Source organism: Gossypium raimondii, chromosome 11 (assembly GCF_025698545.1).
Source record: "Gossypium raimondii isolate GPD5lz chromosome 11, ASM2569854v1, whole genome shotgun sequence".
Taxonomy (NCBI): Eukaryota; Viridiplantae; Streptophyta; class Magnoliopsida; order Malvales; family Malvaceae; genus Gossypium; species Gossypium raimondii.
In genome coordinates this window covers 306,059-328,318 of record NC_068575.1, presented here as the reverse complement: position 1 = coordinate 328,318, position 22,260 = coordinate 306,059, and the positions used below count along the sequence as shown (strand labels likewise).

Genomic DNA, 22,260 nt, shown 5'->3' with positions numbered 1-22,260 from the left:
AAATAATACTTGCAAAAATGTAAATAAATATTAAATGAACAGAAAAAAAAGGGTGAAAGCGATGAATAGAAGAGCTGATAGGTTTTTTTTTTTGTGAAAATATTTTCGGTCCCTTTCAATTTTGATATTGAGTAAATTGGTCCATTTAAAAAATTTTAAAGCAATTTTTTTAAATTTTTGGAAGTGATCAACTATTCGACAATTAATCATGGCGTTAAAGTTTTTCTGACAATTGTATATAATTTTAATTGGTGTAATGACAAATTTAGCCCTCGATATTTGTACATTTTGTGTGAATATTGCGAGTTAAATTGTTAAACCAAAATCAAATTGATAGAATGTGTAAAATCGAGAGTTAATTTTGTTATTATACCAATAAAAAATCACATTCATATCCACACAATTTAAACTTAATTGGATATTTAAATTTTATACTTATTTTCCCTCTATATTGTTTAATTTGACGATTTCATTCATATCCACACAATTTAAAATTGAGTTTATGTCGTTTCATGATTATTGGTCGAGAATTCAAGTTAGACAATCTCAATTCATATATTTATTTATTTGCATCATTTTGAGTTTTTTTATTCGATTCATTTTTCTTATTTTGTGTTGTACAAAGAACTTTTATAATAAAAACTTTAAATCGAGTTAAGAATTAAATTAATCGAATCAAAATTTTAATTTTACATATATAAAAGATATTTATTATTGTCGAATATATATATACCTACTTTTCAGTGGGATTGGGTTGTTGAAACAGTGCTATTAGTGTCAAAGATTAAATCTTTTATACGTGTGTGTATATATATATACTAAAAAGTCAAGTTGTGGAAATTGCAATTCTATTATTGGTTAATAAATTACTGATAATTTAGGAAATTAAAAATTTGAAATTAAACCGAATAAGTTTTAACTCGATTGACATGAATATGATTGTTAATGTAAAAGATTGTGGGTTCGAGTCTTATTGAAACGTATTATCCTCTTATTTATGCGTTGTTAATATAAGATTAATTAAGTTTTTTTCTTCTTCTAAACTTTGAAATTAAATAATTATTTATATATAAATAACAATATCTATAATTTCAAAATTGGTTCATTTAAGTCAAATTTCTCGTAAAAATTATATATATATATATATATTTTGAACAAGTAAAAATAAGGGTTGTTGGTATACTATTTTCAACAAAGCTGTTTTCTCTTGAACTTATCCTCAACAAGAAAAACTGTTCAAACCTCACCAAATTTCCATTATGTCTCCAATATAAATAATTATTATTTTATACCTTATTAGTGGAATAAAAGAATTAGGGTAAATTGCTAAAATAGTCACTTTTATTTATCTTAGGTTACATTTTAGTCACTTATGTTTGAAATGTTACGTTTTAGTTACTGAGCCGTTAATTGCCGTTAACGGTAAGCTAACGTGACACATTAAATCATCGTTTCAAATAAAAAATTTTAGGTTGAATTATACAATTGGTCCCCATATTTTTTTTCATTTTGAGCAATTTAATTTTTTCTTTTATCTTATTTTAACTTTCTTTCTTTTTTCTTTTTTTTCATTCTCTTCTGCTTCTTCCTCTATTTTCCTCCTTCTCCGTCTCTTTTAATTTAGTTTTCTATGTTTTCTATTTGTTAAAACTAAAGGGAAGAAAAAAGGAAAATAAAGAAACAAAAGAAAAAATTAAATTGTTCAAAAAATAAAAGTATAAGGACTATTTTAACAAATCGAAAACATAGAAAAACTACGTTAAAAGAACATAAAAGAAAAAAAATTAAATTGCTCAAAACGAAAAAATATGGAGACCAATTGTATAATTCAACCTAAAATTTTTGTTTGAAATGATGATTTAACGTGCCACGTTAGCTTACCATTAACGACAATTAACGACTCAGTGACTAAAACGTAACATTTCAAACATAAGTGACTAAAATGTAACCTGAGAAGCAGAAAAGAATGAAAAAAGAAAAAAAGTTAAAATAACATAAAAAAAAGTAAATTGCTCAAAACGAAAAAATATGGGGACCAATTGTATAATTTAACCTAAAATTTTTGTTTGAAATGATGATTTAACATGCCACATCAGCTTACTGTTACACCGTTAATGGCTCAGTGACTAAAATGTTGCAACACATTAACGTAAGTGGCTAAAACGTAACACTTCCAACATAAGGAACTAAAATGTAATCTGAGGTAAACAAATATGACTATTTTGATAATTTACCCAAAAAATTATATAAATCGATTATAAAATTGTTACTTATTTTTAATTATATAAAAAATTAAAATAATATATAATAATATTATAAATTCGTTTGTGAAATTTTAAAATTTTATTAGAAGTGTAGCGATTCAAATTCAAATACGAATTAAAATAATAATAATAAATGAAGTTTAAGTTATTTTAGATGGAGTTGGGTTTGTGTAAAACTCGTTTCATTAATTAAAATAAGACAAAGACTAAACCCAAACCAACAGGCTTATTCCATACACTCGGTCCTATTGTCGTCTACAAACATCAGAACTAGAATTCAAAGCATCATCAGATAAATTAGAATTAGGAAACGAGGAAGGGCTATCCCACTAAGTATGATCCGCATAAGATGAGGTTACCTTAGCATGGTTATGAATCGTCTTATTAGCGTCTCGACGTGTCCAACAAAAGGACAAATTATGGAACCCAGAAGCAACAACTTGACAATCCATAATCAAGAATCCAAAATTCGATAAATCTATGTTACCCTTAGTAACTGCAGTAATAACCCGAAGACAAGCAGAACCAACAATGATGTTATTGATACCAATAGCCTTCTAACTAATAAAGAACTTCGCGAAGTGCAAACGTCTCAGCTAAATTAGATGTCAAGCATAAACCAGAATGATTATAAAGACCATTAATAAAAAGGTCAGTTGAATAAAACGTACAATATTTTAATAATAATAAATGTGATATAGTTTAACTCGTGAACGGGTCTAGTAAACAAAATAGAATTTGGTATACTATTTCATATCAAAATCAAGTATTAACTAAACATTGTAAAGCAAGGGACCTACAAAACAATTAATCAATTAATTATTGTGAAGCAAAAAAAAAAAAAAGAGTTAGATAAATACTGGCCGCATATCCCACCAACCTTCGTGTGTGTATATATATACACCTACCAAAAAAATTCGGATAAATTACACCACAGGTCATTTTAAAATAAAGTTGTTGTTATTTTGGTCACTCTAATTTTTTTAATCAATTTAGTCACTCTAATTGAGACAATTGTTCGAATTGGTCACTACCGCTAAAATTTCGATTAACCCACTAACGTATTTTTGATGTGGTCTTTTTAAACTTTTGAATAAAATTAGGAATCTTTCAATAATTAGTCTAAACCATTTTTTTAAAGTTTATTTGCAACATAAGAACTATACGAACCAATATAAAATGTCAGCAAACTAGAATTATTTTTCATTAAAAAACAGGCCCTCATTAACTTGATACTTTTTTTTAATATTAATCTCATTATAGGTTCTTTATCATATCTGATCTTTTTGATACAATGCTTCAAACTACCCATAGCTTCTCCAGCGCACTCGAACCCACGTCCTCCCACACTAACAACAATGACGATGTCAATCAAGCTAAAACTCAGCCAGCCACTAACTTGTATACTTATGAGATGTTTTTCTACCTCGGATTAATTTATATGTAATTTCATTCATACAATATTTTCGGCTAGTTTTCTAGGCTCAGGTCTGGCTTGGCCTGAAAAATGAGCCTAAAATTTTGTCCAAGCCGAGCTCAAATTAAAAAAGCTAAACTCGAGTCCACTCATATTAATTTTTTTATATTATTTTTATATAAAAATAAATTTTTAAAAAATATAATACATCAGATACACTAAAAACATTACAATAAATATTTCCCAACAGATTGTAACTTAGCAAGCAAATGCTTCTAAAATAGTAGCAAAATTGACAATAAAATAAAATTTATATAATATCCAAACAATAACAACAAAATAGTAATATAATAACAAAATGACAACAAAACAGTTGATTTGGGTTAGACCGGGCTCGAGTCGAAAAATCCTACCCGAGGTCTGACCCATTTAGAAAAAGAGTCTTATTTTTTGTTCAAGTCCATTTTTGAGTTTATATTTTTACCTAAACCCTCCCACTTTTTGGACAAACCTTCGGGCCTGAGTGGGTGGCCCGACCCATGATCAGGTCTCGGTGAGTATTGGGTAGTGATGAGGATTGACGGTTTTTATTATGCAAATAAAAAAAAAGAAAAAAAATGTGTTTTGGATTAATTATAGAGAGAGAGCAAAAAGGGTAACTTAGATTCAAGATCCCTAAATTATTAGTAAGTTTACGTTTTAGTCATTTAACTTCAAAAAGTTACCACTCAATTATTAAAAAGTTTTCATTTAAATCACCGAATTGTTAAAATTGTTGTTGTATTCCTTCTAAATAAAAGAAAAGTCTTAGTCACTTAACATAATTTTACCCAAACAAACTTTTGAACAAGGTCAACTTATGATTTTTTTAATCCTTTTATTATGCTAAGATTTGGAATTTCATTGCTATAATTTAATTTAATTTAATTTGATCCCTACTTTCATGTAATGTAGATAACGCTCTTTTCAATATAAAATATTTGTCAACATGATAAATTGAAATGAGTGTTTTTTAAAAGGGTAAATTACATCCAAGGTCACTAAACTATAGTAATTTTATGTTTTGGTCACTTAACTTCAAAAAGTTATAAAATGATCATTGAACTATTTGAAAGTTTTCATTTAAGTCACTGGAATATTAAAATTGTTGTTGTATTGCCTTCTCTGTTGGTACTGTGTAACACCCCAAACCCGACCCAAAAGTCCAGTCGGATCTGGAGTGCTACAGTAGTCGTTAAAGCGACCCGCTCGATTAATTATTCATTTAATACACATTAAAATATAAAAATTAAACATACAAATAATAAATCTATCTTTTACGAAATACACGCGAAGGCTAAACTAAAAGAAAATTGTAGAAATTATCTGCATCCTAATGAATTCTAATAAATGATGATGAAGAACACAACACATACGACACTAACATTTAAAAAATTAATTGCAAAATTAATCCCTGATTTAAAATTGGAAATTCAATTTAATCACTAAAACTAAATCGAAATTCAATTTAATCTCAAATTTTAAAATAAAAATTCAAATAAGTACAAAATCCATTAAACATTCTAAAATTTTAAATTTTATCCTTTCATCCAAAATTTCAGAAATAAGTTGTTTGAAAATTTTAACCGAATTTATGTTGATCCGACGCAAAATCCGAAATCGAAATTTTTGGTATGTTACACACTACTTGCACTAATTGAATGCACTGCTTCCCCTTCTATTATTCAGTATTTTTTTCATAAATTAGCTTTGATCGTTACAAATCAGTGAACCAAAATTCAAATAATTTTATTCTTCGATCTTTAGCACAAACTTCCAAATTAACTAAGTTCTAAGATATGTTCTACCTGTCAATAGATATTAATCTACTATATTGATTGTCAAATTGCATCGATGTCAAATCACTACTTAGAATTAGCTAGTCAAAATTTTTTAAAAAAATAATGATTTAAATGAATACTTTCAAATAGTTCAATGATTATTTTGTAACTTCTTAAAATTGAGTGATCAAAACATAAACTTTTTAATAGTTTAATGACCTTGAGTATAATTTACCCTTTTAAAATTATAAAACATTTTACCTGAAATAGTTAACTTTTAATCCTAAATTATGCCAAATTAATATGCGAAAATTGCATCCTAAATTTTAGTAAAGGGACCAATGCTATTTAGACCAATTTCTACTTTTTTTTTTCCTTTCAACCCATTTTCTTTTAGTTCTTCTGCAATTACACACCCAGTTAACAACTCCCATTCCTATGTATATATATAAACATACATGGAAATAACATTATCAGGTCTAACTTTTAATACACATGAGAAAGGGGAAGAGGGGTCGGTTTTGGCAGTCTCATGAGACGTGATTTGGTGCTCGAATTGCCTCTGAAAACCGAACAGCTTGACAACTGTGAATCTCGGTGAGTAGAACTAGAACGGAAGCTATGATCCATAAGAAGCCGACAGAGGAGCTGATGTAGGGACCTTGTGTGAACCGAGGCCTTCATGTGTGCCAACTAGATTGGACAATCTGCGTTTGTAGCGTTTAAGAACAGAAGCCAAGTTCTCTTTTCCCCTCGGGAAAGCTACGTCGCCGGCAGCAGTGCCCGATCGACCTTTCCGGCAAGAAATAGCGATCTCAACGTCCTTGATTATATCCAAGAGTGTGGCTGCATTCGTACACTTGCCCCGGCCAGGTTTCGCGGTTGGGGGCAACATTCCGTTTGAAACTGGAGGACTCGACCTTTGCTGGTAATCTGCCGGGATTTGAAGGCAGAAGCAGGGTAACATTGGGGAACGGGGTTTCGAAAATGCCGGATCTATGACACCCTGTTAATGAAAATGCCATCAATATAAAGGAGAAATAGAAACGATCATATGGTAATGATAATACCCCGAGAATTAAAGCAACCAATATACCTGGAGATGATTAAGAACGTAAGTGTATTTTCCCCACAGCTCGGGTCGGCTTTCCATCAGCGAAAGATCAAGGATCCGATGAATGCACCATACGCCAAAGCTTATTATTAAATCGGCTTTCCAAATGCAGCCCTCGCCACACTGAGGAACAGATGAAATTAAAATGTTGGCGAGACTTGCCTCGTTGCTCTTCAGTGTTGAACCGTACTTCTTTTCTGGAGATGAGTATTGAGATTCGCCCGTACAAATAGCCTGGTTCATCTGTTTAGCTTCAGCATCGTAAAGAAACCTCTCCCTTGCGGCTACACGATCGATTAAATCCTCGTCGGCTCCATCATTTTGTCTAAATAACCAGTCGGACCCGTCTAATTTCAAGAGCTTTACTATACAATGTCGGAAAGATTGAAGAAGCTTGGACTCTAAATCCATGCCAGAAGCTGTATCCCATGACATTGAGTTCAACCCACTTCCAGGTACTTCACTACCAGCAGTTCGTTTCTTCTCAGCTACACCAAACTGTTCAAAAGGTTGTCGAGACCAAAGGGATCCACTGCCTGGACTTGAACTCAACTGTACTGGAAAAGCATCTTGATAGCCCTTTGGTTGAGAAAGCTCATCAAAGACCAATGGAACTCTGGTCCTTGACCCGGCATTTGAAAACATAGGCTGACCAGCAGCCGGTCCATATCCATTGGAACTGTCCCATGGAGCATTCTTCTCGGACATGTATAGGCCCCGATGAGGAACAGAGAGCCCTGATATGGATGGTAAGCTATGATACTTCTTTGTATTGACAGATATCCCAGAATTATCATTAGTTCCAGGCGAGCCAATGTTATAATAAGATCCTTCAGATTGTAACGGGCTATTTATAGAAACCGCAACATTCTGAAATCCGGGTTCGTGAGCAGGAGTTATCCTGTTTTGCAATTTTTGCTCTAATGTCAAAGCCATGGAGTTTCGATAATTTGTAGGTCCGAGGGCTGGAGAATTCGGTGCTTGTAACTCCATTTGACCATTAAAGCTATCGGAGTTTCTATCTTTCGCAATTCGATTCAGATAAGATTTCATTTGATATCCGTGTACCGTAGCTGGTTGATAATCCCATGTGTCACCAGACATTGCAGTTCGTAAACTAGAGTGCCTCCTTTCACCAGAATCAACATTACGGCGCGAATTTTGAACATAAGCATCTAATAATTGCATGTGACTTGACCACATTGGAGATGATCCTCTTGAATACACATACGGACTTGAACTGATCAGTGTATCGGATGTTCTTCCTCCTACTGAAGGGAAATACCCACCATGTTCTTTCCCGGTAGTATCCACTTTTACGAGCTTAGAATCAATACCTAATAATACATCGAGTTTCTTTGCTTCTTGGGTAGGTTGGCCGTGAAGATCGTATAGTTGTCCCCAAAATTCATCAAGAATGGCAGCTAATTGACGCCTTGCAGCACGACCTAATCCGGCTAATCTAGAGAGACTTCCGGTACCACTCCCACAGTCATCGTTTTTCCCACTGAGACTCCGGAATGAAGGAGGGCCGTCCGATGTTAATGACGAGATACTTCCCGAAGGAGGTTTTGATGGCTCTTCGGGCTCCCAAGTTTCTCCGAGGTCATCGATCAGGAGATCTCCCTCTAAACTCACTGTTCTCTCCATGGGATTCGTCGATTCAATCTGTGGAGTTTTAGTGCTCGGCAAATCATCGCCAGCAGCCTCGTTAACTACCGTTGAAGCTGGATCAGTTATAGATACTGACTCCTCGGTGCTACAAACAGAGGGACTAGGCTGTATAATATTAGAAGAGTTCTCGTTAACAGTACTCAAACATATTTCCTGGTCAGACTCCATAATTGTTTCGGGCAAATCGAGATCATAATCCGAAGAAGATAAATCCAAACTACTCTCAGTAGACTTTTCGGGTATTGATGATCTTTCCCCGATACGAGCAGGTCCATCTCCATGATATCTAGTTTCACTTAAACCAGTTTCTTCTCTCTTTATAGCTGCCTCGGGAACAGTTCTATTCAAGTCCCATTTCCATGCTTGAACTTCGTACAAGGAACTAGCGGATTTTAAAGGAGTAGCAGCTAACCAAAGCATCAAAGAAAACGATGCACCAGCAGTTACGAGAAGAACAACAAACGGAACAGACATGCTAATACCAGCATTCGATCTCAAATTACTGGCCCAATCACTATCCCCAAAAATCATTTCTACCACGAATATTATCTTTAACCCGAGCATCCCCATGAATGTAGTCAGTGCCAGAAACTCAACAACTGGAGATATCTTATAGACACCCATGATCGGTCTCGATGAAGCAACCCGAAAGAGAGGGATCACTGATGATGGAAGTAAAAGAGCCATCATAACCTGAGTGAAGATAAGCAACTGATATATCCCTTCGACTCCGGAAGTCCAAACACAATAAAGAGCCGGAACCGATGCAATATTTCTGATTGTTGCACGATGAAGCCAACCCGGTATTTCAAGCCCGAGGAAACCGTGCAAAACAACTTGCCCTCCGAGATTCCAGGTTGATGCAGTAATTTGATTCGATAAGAACATAACCAGCATAAAGATTATGGACAGTACTCCATTCCTAAACACCTGTTTCAATCATTTTTAACATCAAGAAATATATAGAAACAACTCGTAAAATGTCATTATAACCAATAGCTTATCAGAAAAAAAAGAGAAAAACCTGTTCGAGTAGTGACATAGCATCTTGAAAAGTGAGCAAGACGAGGCCGGCACTATGGAAGACATTTGCGGCCGAGTTCATCAGCAAGTAATTTACGAGAAAAAGGCCACTGAAGACGCATACGATGGCAAAGAAATGGTTGTGGCATAAGATACTCTTTGAAATATTTGACGGTCCTTGATACTGCTGCGTAACATAAGAAGAAAAGTTCAGAAAATCGACAATGATTGAGTCGAAAATTGTAAACTCTAGAAAACCACACTATATTTGTGTGCGGGGAGAAGCCAGAAATTTTTTCTGGGGGGACGAGATTGAGTTACATATTTTTATGAGAGCTAAATGCAATTTCACCATTGTATTGGCATATATCTTTGTAGTTTTTAGGACTAAAATAAAAAATTTATCATTTTTGTGGGACCAAACTATAATTTTACCATTCATTTGTTTAAAATTTTATAAAGCTTCAAGCAGTAGAAGCACAATTTTTCATTTTAGGAGGGGCCAAGGACCCTGCTTGCCTTCCCTCCCTTCGCCCCTATATATAACACCTTTGATTCGGAAAGTGAAGACTCTGAAAAGGCTTTTTTAACCCAAGTTTTGTCGGGAAAAAGAAAATCGAATTCTTTAGAGAAATGAAATTTCCAAATGATATAGGATTCCCGATACTGAAGCCCAAAATAAGATACGTATAAACACAAATCACATATATACGCATATATAAGCAGTCCAATGAGAGATACCTGAACAATAGAAGAATGTAGATAAAAATTATGGGGCATGATGCTTGCTCCAAGGAGACTCATCAACGCAAATGCACTCTCGCCACTCAACTTAGTTAGCATCCCAGCCATGGTAAGAGAAATTTCGGGTTGACCGATGAGCACTCCGGAAACATAAGAAAGCAATACGAAACCAGCTGCATACATGCATAGTAAACTTGCCCTGCAGTGATCCTAATTATCGGAAACCGATTAGATCGTTGTTGATGATGTTGCAAAAGAGGTTGTGCAATAAAAGAAGCAGGTTGGCTTTACCAAGAGAGAGGCGAAAACCGGGAATAAAACAGCATCGAGAGCAGCTAAAAAAACACTTGTTGACAAATCAATCCCAAAGAGAAGATTTATCCCGTGTGCAACACCCAAAACCTGGTGAAATAAGAACAGTAGTTCGAGAATAAAAATAAATATCACTTGATACGGTAGCCTTAGTTCATAATAAATTGCAAAAGGCAGCTGGAAATTATTACCATAGTAAGGTCTAATACAATCATGGAAAGCTCTGCTTGAACTCCTAAGAAAATTCGAGTCGTTTTCTCGTACTCATCACAGCAAATCTATTATCCGAAGAAGGAAAAAAAATAAAATCATAATAAGAATCACAAAAAGGCATGAAAGTCCAGGGGCAAAACTAGGAATTATGTGATGGGGGCCGAGATAAAACTTACAAACTTTGGGAGGGCCAAAGCTAAAAATTTTGTATTAAAATGACTTAAACTGTACTTTGTAACTTTGAAAGGGGCTAAAATTACATTTTTTTTTTCTATTTAAAACAAGCTAAAAAGAATTAAATTGAACTTTTCACGTTTAGAAGGTACTAAAATAGCAATTAATCCATTCAGCCAAAGCATGAGAAAGTAACATTGCAATAAGCATAAACGATAAAAACAAACGAACTGTACCTGAGCAAGATCTTTTCCGGTGACTATACCGATTCTAGCCGATAGGTATTGACACAAAATGGCAGCGAAATTGAAAAGAAGCATTGGGATTACCAAATCAAAACCAAAACGAGCACCTCCTTCGATAGTTACAACCCACTTCCCTGGGTCGATGTACCCGATCGCTATTAGAAGAACAGGTAAAACAGCAGGAAGCAACCGATAAACACCACCAGGTTGGAGGTTCACATTCCCTGCCTCGGCTTCCATGCTGCTAAATTACAAATCACAACAACACTTCGGAATAGCAAAAAAGAACCGTAAACGCTTCAACGAACTACACAATTACACGGTTGTTCATGAAAACTAAACCTCAAGATGATATGCACATCTAGCCCATTTTCTAGAAGCTTAACTAGCAAACGAATGTATATGCAACAGCACGACTAGCAGGGATCTAAATGCACTTTACATTCCAGCACTAGCTGCAATTATGATATCCCGATTTAATGCTTGAAATCCAATTTATTAACACGCTACTGTCAAGACCTTAGGCAAGAAATTGACTTGAACCAGCATAAACGAAAGATACTCTCAGTCGTAATCAAGACAATAACAACGAACCGTCCTTCAAATGCACCTGGAAAATAAAAAACCGGATCCAAATCAATCAAACCGGACAAACACAAACAAAAAAAAGAAAATTCAAAGTTCTAAAATCAACATCTAAAGATTAATTACAACCAAATTATAGTCTAAAAATGGCGAAAAACGGATTTGAACCAGAGGCAAAATTCATTAAAGTCCACATACAGTGAATCTCATAAGCTATATATACTACAAACTAGTTTTATTTCACCAAAACAAAAACAGTGTCAATTAAATTCAACCAAGCAAAGCATTCAAAGCACCATCACCATTTTTTTTTTCAGTTTTTAAACTCAGTTTCACCATTAATGCTAATCAATAGTAATTGAATATCAGTACATAAAAAAAAAACCCAAAAATAAAGAAGCTCAGATCTTCAATAAACCCCCCAAAAAGAATCCCAAAATTGAACCAAACCCTCAAGAACTAAAATCAAAAGAGAATTCAAGTTTTATGGATCTGATTCAACTCAATAAAATACAATAAAATAAAATAAAATTGAAAGTGGATTATATACATAAAAGGAAGAAAACACAGAAAGCTAAAAAAGAACAACATAACAATTAGAAGCTACACGAAGCTAAAATTAGGGATTGTAAAGAAAACTTTTCTTTTAATTTATTTTACCTTTGTGGTGAAGTTCATGAAAGGTTGTTTTCTTAAAGCTTTATTTGCTATCCTTTTCTCTGGCAATCTCTGTCAAAAGTATGGGGGTTTTAACAGAGTAAATCTTTGAAGAAGATGCTTTCTTCTTCTTTTTATGACACCATTTTCTTTATTTTTTTCCACACAAACAGAGAGAGAGAAAAAGAAAGAAAAAAACAAAGGGAGTTAAATATATAGAGAGATGGATACTGGGATTGCATGATATATATTTCAAAGGTGTGGGCTCCATTTCAAGCCATGTTGAAGAAAAGCGTTTTTTTTTTTTTTTAACATTAACCAAACAGAAGAAAAGAAAAGAACAAAAAAAAAAAAAAATTGAAACTTGAAAGGTCTAAAAGACAGTTAACGTTTTCCCCTACTTTTCTTTTTCTCTCCTTTTTATCTCATCTGTCTAAAAACATATATGTGGGTTAATTTCACTAGTGATCTCTAAGCTTTCATTCAGATTTTAAATTGGTCCTTAAAATTAGGTCTTTTTGTCATCCGAATTGCGGTAAAAAGACCTCTTCAATCCCTCTCAATTTCGAAATTGAACAAATTAGTCCTTTCGAAAAATTTCAGAGCAATTTAATCCCTATTAATTTCAAAAGTGAGCAACTAAAGACAATTATTTATTCATGACATTAATATATTTTGTCAATATTTAGCCTTCAGTGTTTACATATTTTATCATTTTGGCCTTAATTATAAATAATTCAACAAATTTAGCCTCAATAGTTATAAAGTCACACAAATGTGTCAAGATAAATTTGTTAAATTAATACCAAATTGACAAAATGTTTAAACTATGAGGGCTAGATTTACTATTATATCAATCAAATTCATGTATAATTGATGGAAAACATTAACGTCATGAGTTATTGTCCTTACGTGCTCTCTTTCAAAATTAGCAATGACTAAATAGCTTTAATTTTTTTCAAATGAACCAGTTTGCTCAATTCAAAAATGGGAGGGACTGTAAATATCTTTTCTACCCTAATTGTCAAATTAAACGTGAAATGTTAGTTTGGATCTTACGTGGAGTATGTTTAAAGCATGTATATCAAATTACGAAACACGTGTATATTTAATGCATGAATATTTTCAATCTTACGTGTTAACAAAAATGGATAGTGTTAAAAAAATGTGGGCCGGCTTTTATTTTAACTTTCAGGTCTAAGATGTCTATGTAATATGTACTAGACTTTTTCAAGGGTTGTTATCTGCTCAAACGTGAAGGCCCATTTAGAATTTGGGAGAGTTTAGACAAAAATATTAACCTTGAAAACGGGCTTAAGTAAAAAATTGTGCTCATTTAAAAATGAGTTAGATTTTGGCTCAAACATAGGGTCCGATTTGACTCGGTCCTTTTTCTAAGTTTGTAACATATTTATCATATTACATAATTTATAACACATAAATGAACAATGTTAGTAAAATTTGGGATGTCTATTTTATTTTAACATTCGAATTAGTGTTATCTGAATCAGACTAATCAGACCAATGGATCAAGAACCAATTAGTCGGATTGGTGGACCAAGAACTGATCGATTGGACTAGCCCAAACATAAGGGTTGAATTGGCCACTAAGCAAAATGCTCGGAACTAGTAAAAAATCAAATACCAAAATAAAAAACCGATGGTTGAACCGATTTTATAAAATGTTTAATTTAATTCTTTTAAATAGTATGAATTATATAATTATTATTGGACTAGCGTCCAAATCAGTTGAACCAGGAATTGATGGTTTGACAAATTAGATCACTGGTCTAGTTATTAAAACATTGCTTTAGATCCGTCTACGTAACATGTATACATACATGTGTTTACAATTTAGTATACATGTTTCACGACAAAATTGAGTTGACATTTAACACGCAAGCTAATGGCTAAACTAATTAAAGGACCTGATTGGTATAATATTAATATTTTGATAATTAAATTAAAATATTTTAAAATTTAAGGACTAATTTATAATATATTTAATAGTTTAAGTAAATATCTCAATTTAAAAGTCTTATTTTCAATGATTTTTATCCAAATATGAAAAACCCAAATATTTATAAAATATTCGAAAACATTAATGTATTTTTTTAATCAACCTGAAATTGACAAAAAAAGTTTAATTTTTATTTATCATTTTTATCAAAAGGAAATATGTTTTATTACGTAATATTTGGAAAATAAAACAATATTTATGTTATAATTCATTAAATTTGCAATTTTGAGCTGTAAAATGTATAATTTTTTTGAGAATATAAAATGTACAATAATTGAGTCCAAAACTTTCACCATCTTAATTTAATAAAATCAAATGCTGAAATTAAAAAATAACAAAAGGAAGTTGGTCCGTACTAAATTGTGAATTTTATAAAGGATGTGAAGTTTTTGGAAATAATATATTTCATTGACTTAATATATAGATTAGCCTCTAATTTGACAAATTTTATTGAATTAGCCCTAATTTTTTTAATCACTTTGGTCCCTAAAATTGACATCTGTTATACAGATCAACACAGTTAAATATACAGGATGTTTAAAAATAGATTTTGGGTTATAAAGTTTTACATTAGGGTATCTTTCAAGAATTTTAAATTAGGATTATTAAGTTAGATTTTAGGAATTTTATTATTATTTATTAAGTTATGTTTTCTTTTTATTTATTTAAGATTAGGTCATAAATTAGAATTTTAGAATCATATAAATTTAGTTAGATTTTAATATTTTTATTTAATATTTCCGGGTTAGCTTAGAGTCACAATTAATTTTTTTTAGTTAAGAAATCTTAATTATCAAATCACGTAAGATTGTCTTTGGACAGACGTCGCAGGCGTGCAATAACCTTCCTTACACATAATCACGTTCTTGGACCCGAAATTCAGTGACGAGACCAAGTCTTGGTTTTTAGGATTTTTCTTAGGTTCAGTCTTAGAAACTTAAACGATACGTGGCGAATCGACCTATCTCCAATTGGTTAGTTTTTAGGATTTTGCCTCGTGTCTAGCACCGCTTAGGTCCTTGTATCCTCCGGGAATTATATTTCTAGGAATTCTGTCTCCTATTTGTCTGTTTTGAAAATTAAAAACTAATTGATTACACCGTTAATGGATTTTTGTTAAAATTAAATATAAATTGGCATTTTAATATTTAAAAGTTCTTATTTAAAAATTAAAATCTAATTGATAACATATATTTTCAAAATTAACAAAAAAAAACTAGTTAATAGTGTTATCAAAGGGACTTTATTTTTAAATCGAGATAAGTAAATGGACTAAATTCTCGATATTAAAAATAAAAGGACTAAATTTTAAAGATCATAATAATATGAGGTAAAATTAGACCTTTCTATTTTTGGTTGTTTCTTACTAAACCCAAATTTCTTTTCATCTTTAAAAATTAAAAGACAAATTAGCTGAGGAATTATTAAATTATTACGTTGACTTTTAGAAGAAAAAACACTATTTTCTGATAAGAGTAAAAAATGTTTAAATGAAAAATATCCCAAAATTAATTAATTAATTAATTAATTAAATGATCATATCTGTTATTTTTAATATCATGTCTAAAATTATCTATTGCCTCTCTCCGACCCTTAAATAGGAGTATAATGCGCTTTAGTGCACTAGAATTAGATGTGCTTATGGGTCGGGCGGCCCGGCCTGGCCCGACTGCCCTCCCGAAATATGGGAGGGTTCGATTTTTACAGGCCCGAAATATGGGTTTGGGCAAAAAAATGGCACAATTTTTTTGGCCCAGGCCCGGCCCGGCCCGAATATAATAAATATAATTTTTTTAATTTTAAAATATTTTTAAAACACTTTTTTATTTGTTATTTTTAAAATAAAATTTTGGTGTTTATTAAAAAAATGAACCTGGCTGGGCCAGGCTCGGGCTTAAGAATTTTTTCCCGGGCCGAGTATGGACAAAATTTTAGGCCCATGTTTCGGGCCGGGCCATGCCCCAGCCTAGGACGCGGGCCAAAATTTTTTTATGGGCCCGGCCTAACCCATGAACACCTCTAACTCGAATCCACGTCCTCCTACATTGATAACAATGTCCATACCAGTCGAGTTAAGACTCAATCGGCACATTTAGAGTTAGATTCAAGTTTTCAACGTTATCCAACTCTGTTTTTATTTTAAATGTATTTAAATGTCATTTTCATATTTTTACTTTTAATGCTACTTGATAAAAATTAAAATGTTTTTTATATGTAAGATGGTACGACAATCTTTTGACATGTGATATACTTTATATATTAATTTTAACTTTAATATGCTTTCACATGGAAGTTGAAATAAATATGGTTAAATTATGCTATTAGCCTTTTTATTTTTACAAAATTTGAGATTTAGTCCCTATATTTTAAATGTTAAAATCCAATCCTCTTACCTTTTCAATTTGAAAATTGAGTCCAATCATTATCGTTTTCGGGAGGTTCTATCAGAATATATTATTTTAACATATTTATTTTCATCAACCATATCTAATGTTATATGAGGACAACCTAATTAATATGCTAAGTTGACAAAATTTGACCAATTTTTTTAACAAAAATTATGATTGGACTGAGAATTATAAATTAGAAGAGTGAGAGGACTTAATCTTCAACCTTTTAAGTATAGGGATTAAATCTTAAATTTTATCAAAGTACAGGACTTACTACATAACCTATATCTATGGGTTTATTCTGCCTTCAATCTTTCTATTCTTTCGACTGTTGAAATTTAGTCTCTCTATTTTTATTTGAAAGCTAGAGTTCGACTGATATCTTTGATAATGGACGATTTTTCTTAAAGTTGAATACGTAACATTTCAAAATTTAGAAATCTAATTTATAAATAAAAATAGTCTAATTGATAACACGTGTTCAGATTTAATAAAAGTAAATTAAAAATATTATCAATTGGACCTAAATTTTAAATAAAATAAGTAGAAAAACTAAAATTTAAAAGTCCAAAAGTATAAGGACTTGATGTGAAATTTAACCATTTTTATGTAATAATTTCACATGGACCCAAGAAAAAAGGAGCGAAGGGAGACCACCTTTCCTTGTAGACATTTTACGAATATTTTATAAGTTGGGACTATCAAAAAATTTAAATATATTTCATAATTATATGTTATATATAAAAATATTCACATTATTAAATAATAATTTGGGCCAACTCAAACTTACAAAAAACACTTTATCCAAAACTTGATCTCAAACTTATTTCAAGGACTAAAATAATTTACTATTTATAGGAGGATTGAAAGATTAATTTTTTATTTTTGGAGGGTCTGCCCTTAAATTCATCCCTGCTACCATTTAAATCAACCTTGAAAATTCAAAATTTGAAAAATACGAGAACTAAAATCGACCAAATTAAAATACATGGATTAAATCACAACTTACACATAATATAGGGGCTAAAAACAAAATTTGATCTCATTTTTTGCGTACTAAATCCGAATAAATTGGGAGTACACGTATCTCAAATTTTTGTTTTGGTTCATTGTATTAATAAGCTTTTGTCTTTTGGGTTCATTGTATCTTTAATTGTCAAATTTAAATAATTTAAGCATAATTAAATTCATTAAATTTTTGGCCAACCATGTCCTTAATTTTAATTATCCCATTATAACATGTGATCATGTCTTTAATTTTTTTTTTTGGCTAAATTTGCCATTGGTACTTAAAAATTAATTAAATATTGACATGTCATCCACGTGTCAGTCCACATATATGCTACGTCGACAAAGTTAATAAACGTTAACTTTTCCATCCATTTCGGGTTATTTGACAAAAATATAAATTTAATGATTAAAAAGAAAAAAATAAATGAAGGGCCAAAAAAGTTATTATTATTTTTTTATAATTTAAATATGTGAGTTCAAATTTTCATTCTAATAATAAATCGAATAGGTTGAGTTTATCTATTTTTAAAAATATTGTTTTAGAAAATAATATATTTTTAAAAATATTAAATTTGACGTAAATGGATATCTTTTTAGATTTGTGAATTAGACGGGTTAGATAAATTTTGCTAGAGTAAATTTGAGTTGAGATCGTTCTGAGTTTGAATTAGTTGAGGTTGAGATTTAAGTTTTTCGTGTTGTGTCAATATTTGATTTCACTTGGCTTCCAAAATTTTATGAAATTTTCATTTAGCCCTTAAAAATTTTTAAAAATTCTAATTAAGCTCTCAAAAAGCTTTTAAAGTTTTATTTTTTAAAATTTTTGGAAATTCTTATCAATCCTCTCAATTTTTTTTTAAAATTAAACCTCCAAAATTTTAGATATTTTAATTAAACCCTCAAAATTTTGAAAATTTTAATTAGACTTCTTAAAACTTAATGGCATATTCCACCACCGAACGATTCAAATTATTTCGAGTTAGTTTTGGATTTGTGTTGTTTCGAGTTTATGCCCAAGTTAAATACGAATTCAAACTTAATAAATTTAGATTATTAAATTTATATAATCAAATTAGATTAAACCAATTAAATGAATCAAAATTTTGGCTCATCAAAGTTTCAGGCTTTTAACAAAGAAACCCATCCTCCTCCTCTTCTTCTGGCTCCAAGTTCATTCGTTAGAAATGCCGTTATTTTTGGTTCATTCTTATGTTTCTCAAGGACTGACTGGTTCACATATAAAATGCATGTATGTAAGTAGGTATGAATAGAATAATGTATGTATAGGTAGGTATGCACGCATGCACCCATGTATGAGTGTGTATGCATAAATGAAACTTCAGATCAGAAATGCTTGTCATTGGGTAGTTTAATTAAGTCATGTATTTGAATTAAAGCAATATGGGCTTCATTGCATAAGCATTGAAAAAGTTTTATCATCAAATGTATGTATGTATGTATGTATGTATGCATGCAACTTCATAGAGGGCATGGTGAATTCTGAACCTCCACTTCCTCGCAAAGAACTTTCTCCTAGAGGGGGAAGAGGTGTTGCAACTACGGGTGCCTCGAATCGCATCTACGTCGGTAACCTTTCGTGGCGTGTTGACGACTTAGCACTCGAGGCTTTGTTTGGTGAGCAAGGCAGGGTTGTGAAAAGCGAACATTGTTTGACATAGAAAGCGGTTGATCGAGGGGCTTCAGGTTTAACTATTAGGAATATATAGCTTTAAAGTTTTGTTTGGCGCGTAAGATTCAGATGGCTAATCCATCCATGTCTCCATGGCGAAGTCTTGGTGGAGGCGTGAGTGTTAATTACTAGTCGTCAACTCCAGCCTTCTTTGATTCTTTGAAATTCACGTACATTCTCATCGTACCCGTCGTGTTTCAACAGTATGCCCCATTCGTTCTTTTCAATGTCGGAGATTAGATTAAAAAGAGGAAATAATAAGCCGATAATAAACATCAAAATATTTTAATTTTCATATGTTTCGAGTATCGTATGATTCAATAACACTAAACATTTAACTTGATATATGTTCTATGTATCATATGATTATATAGCTGATAACACATCTATGATGCCCATATTCGATATCATCGTGTTTATCGAAGTCATAAATTTAGCATAGATTATGAGCTAGAGGCGGATGGTAATGGAGTAGAGACCTGTCCCCCAAATTCTCAAATTATCGAAGTCATTCAATTCTCACAATTTTTGAAATTTCAATTAAGGCTTTCTAAGTTTTATTATTATTATTATAAATTCTCATTAAACCCTCGATTTTTTTGAAAAATTTAATTAAACCCTTCAGTTTTTCTTGAAATTTCATTAAACTCTTAGAATATTTTTTATATACTTCATGTCCGTTTTACTACTCATATTCGAGATTCGTGATTACTCTTCCCGATAATGTTATCTCCAAAGTTCAAACGGTAAAATAATGCATGTTTTAAATGATTGGCAATATAATACACACTTTAAAACGCTTATGGAATATTATTATACTTAATAAATTCTTTCACATGAAATTTATACTGTTGATACGTTATGGTCATCTGTTGAACAAAGAAATGTTTTTTTTATTACATTAACCTGAAATTCTGGGCATATGTTTCTTGTCTTTGTAATAACTTTTACTTCTTTGACCTCGAAATTTATGGTGTTGAAATTCCCACATTTCATGTGGATGGAAAAAAAAACACTTGATCTTCACACACACATATATATATATATATATGATTTCACCAAAAAATATATATGATTGTTAAAAGGATATAATTTTACTCAAATTATCTCATTTATTCTAAATTAATTCTTAAATTTCAAAATATTATGATTGAGTTTAATATTAAAAAGGATTTTTCTTTTAGTTTAACTGTCGATTTTGATATTAAATGTCAATTTCAGTATAACATGGAGTATATTTAAAGGGTGAATATTTAATGCATCGTCATGCATGAGTTTCATGCATCGACTTTGAACAACAACGCGATAATAGATCATTGATGAAATAAAAACTAATGACTTTATTTAAATAAAATGTCCTAAGCCTAAATCTATATTGGACTCTAATTCTTAAACTCAAACATTAAATCTTAGACCCTAAATTTGAAATTCGGTATGAACCCTGGATCTAAATCATTGATTCTAAACTTGAAACCCACAACAAGTTCGATACTGTTTTCGTGGGAGGTTTTGTCTTTTGACTCTATCGAGACGAGTCTAGTTGCATGCAAACTCTTTAGTTTGCTCGCCATGACTTCATCTTTTTAGGCATCACGAGATACTTTCACTTTATGAATCTATCATCTCTTTAACATCTATAATACTCATCTCGAATAAGATGTTTATAACATTCCTTTCGAATTCGAGTAACGTAGATTAAGAATTAACGTTGAACTTTGTTATTTTTGGCAACTAATTTATTCTCTTTCTCAATTGGTCCTTTTTTTCGTAAATTATTTCTGGGATTGACTGACAACCTCAGTCTTAACACTAAACCTTTGATAATGTTTTGCCATCACAAGAATTTCGTTCCATTGACTGCTTAAAGCATAAGATTTACACATATTGGGTTAATATATTATTTGATACATATGTTTGGTGTTAATACTCAATTTGATACTTGTGTTTAGTTGTAATATTCAATTTGGTATCCAGACTAAACAGTATCACGCAACTAAACAATGTTTGACACATGTGCTCTAGTAAAAACATAGACTTAATTGCATTCCATTGACTCCTTAAAACATAAGGGATATATATATAGGGTTATTATATCGATCGGTATACGTGCCTAGTTTTAATGTTCAATTTAGTACCTAGATTAAACAATATCATGTGACTCTATGAATGTTTGTAAAAAAAAAAAAACCTAGGTACTTAATTGAGACAAACAAACAAAAAGCTTAGCTACCAAATTAAACATTGAAGTAAAACTCAAGTATCAAATAATATATTAATCGTATAAAAAGCTACAAAATGGTGTAAAGTCGCTTAAGTTTACACGAGTGTAGGTGAATCCCTCGTATACCAAATTGAATATTGAAGTAAAACCAAGTATCAAATATATATTAACCCATATATATATATAAAATCTTCAAGCAGAAGATATATGTATTATATATATATATATATGCTGAGTGAGCTTTTAATTGCCTTATTCATTCAACATATATGATAATTGAGAAACTTGAGGATAATGTCCACTGAAGAAGAGCAAAGGCTATACCAGTGTTTAAAGAAGTATCAAACAATTATAAAGCAGGTACTTACAATTTCTTTAATGCTAATATCTTAATCCTTGATTTTGGCTACACTTATATTAAAAGTTTACATCTTCAAAAAAGTACCGACTTTCAAGATTTATATATATATATACACACACATATATGTATGTATATGGGTGTGTTTTGTTTCAGTTCGATGAGCTTGTTGAGTCCATGGATGTTAGAACCAGGCCACTACGAAAGGTAAATTTCTTTAGGTCTTTCTAGTTTTCCTCCCTTTTTTATAAAATATATATAAAGGATTACGTAACTCGGTAATTTGAGTGTAAATGTCGAATATGTGTATGTACTTGGTATATAGGTA

General features: G+C 31.4%; 1 protein-coding gene across 4 annotated transcripts; it reads right to left on the bottom strand.

Moving 5' to 3' along the window:
• Positions 1–5,848: 5,848 nt before the first annotated feature.
• LOC105761805 (ethylene-insensitive protein 2) lies at positions 5,849–12,440 on the bottom strand. 4 transcript variants are annotated; one of them, XM_052624486.1, is made up of 9 exons: positions 12,246–12,440; positions 11,520–11,610; positions 10,992–11,244; positions 10,560–10,646; positions 10,348–10,458; positions 10,054–10,266; positions 9,314–9,499; positions 6,598–9,219; positions 5,849–6,507 (listed from the first exon to the last, which is right to left on the bottom strand). In XM_052624486.1, the coding sequence occupies exons 3-9, from the start codon at positions 11,238–11,240 to the stop codon at positions 6,121–6,123; spliced, it is 3,855 nt and encodes a 1,284-aa protein (XP_052480446.1). In that variant the 5' UTR covers positions 11,241–11,244; positions 11,520–11,610; positions 12,246–12,440; the 3' UTR covers positions 5,849–6,120. The 4 variants fall into 4 exon arrangements, with proteins under 4 accessions (XP_052480446.1, XP_052480445.1, XP_012435186.1 ...); XM_052624485.1 differs by having other exon boundaries at positions 10,992–11,241; XM_012579732.2 differs by having other exon boundaries at positions 10,992–11,610.
• Between the last annotated feature and the right edge of the window lie 9,820 nt (positions 12,441–22,260).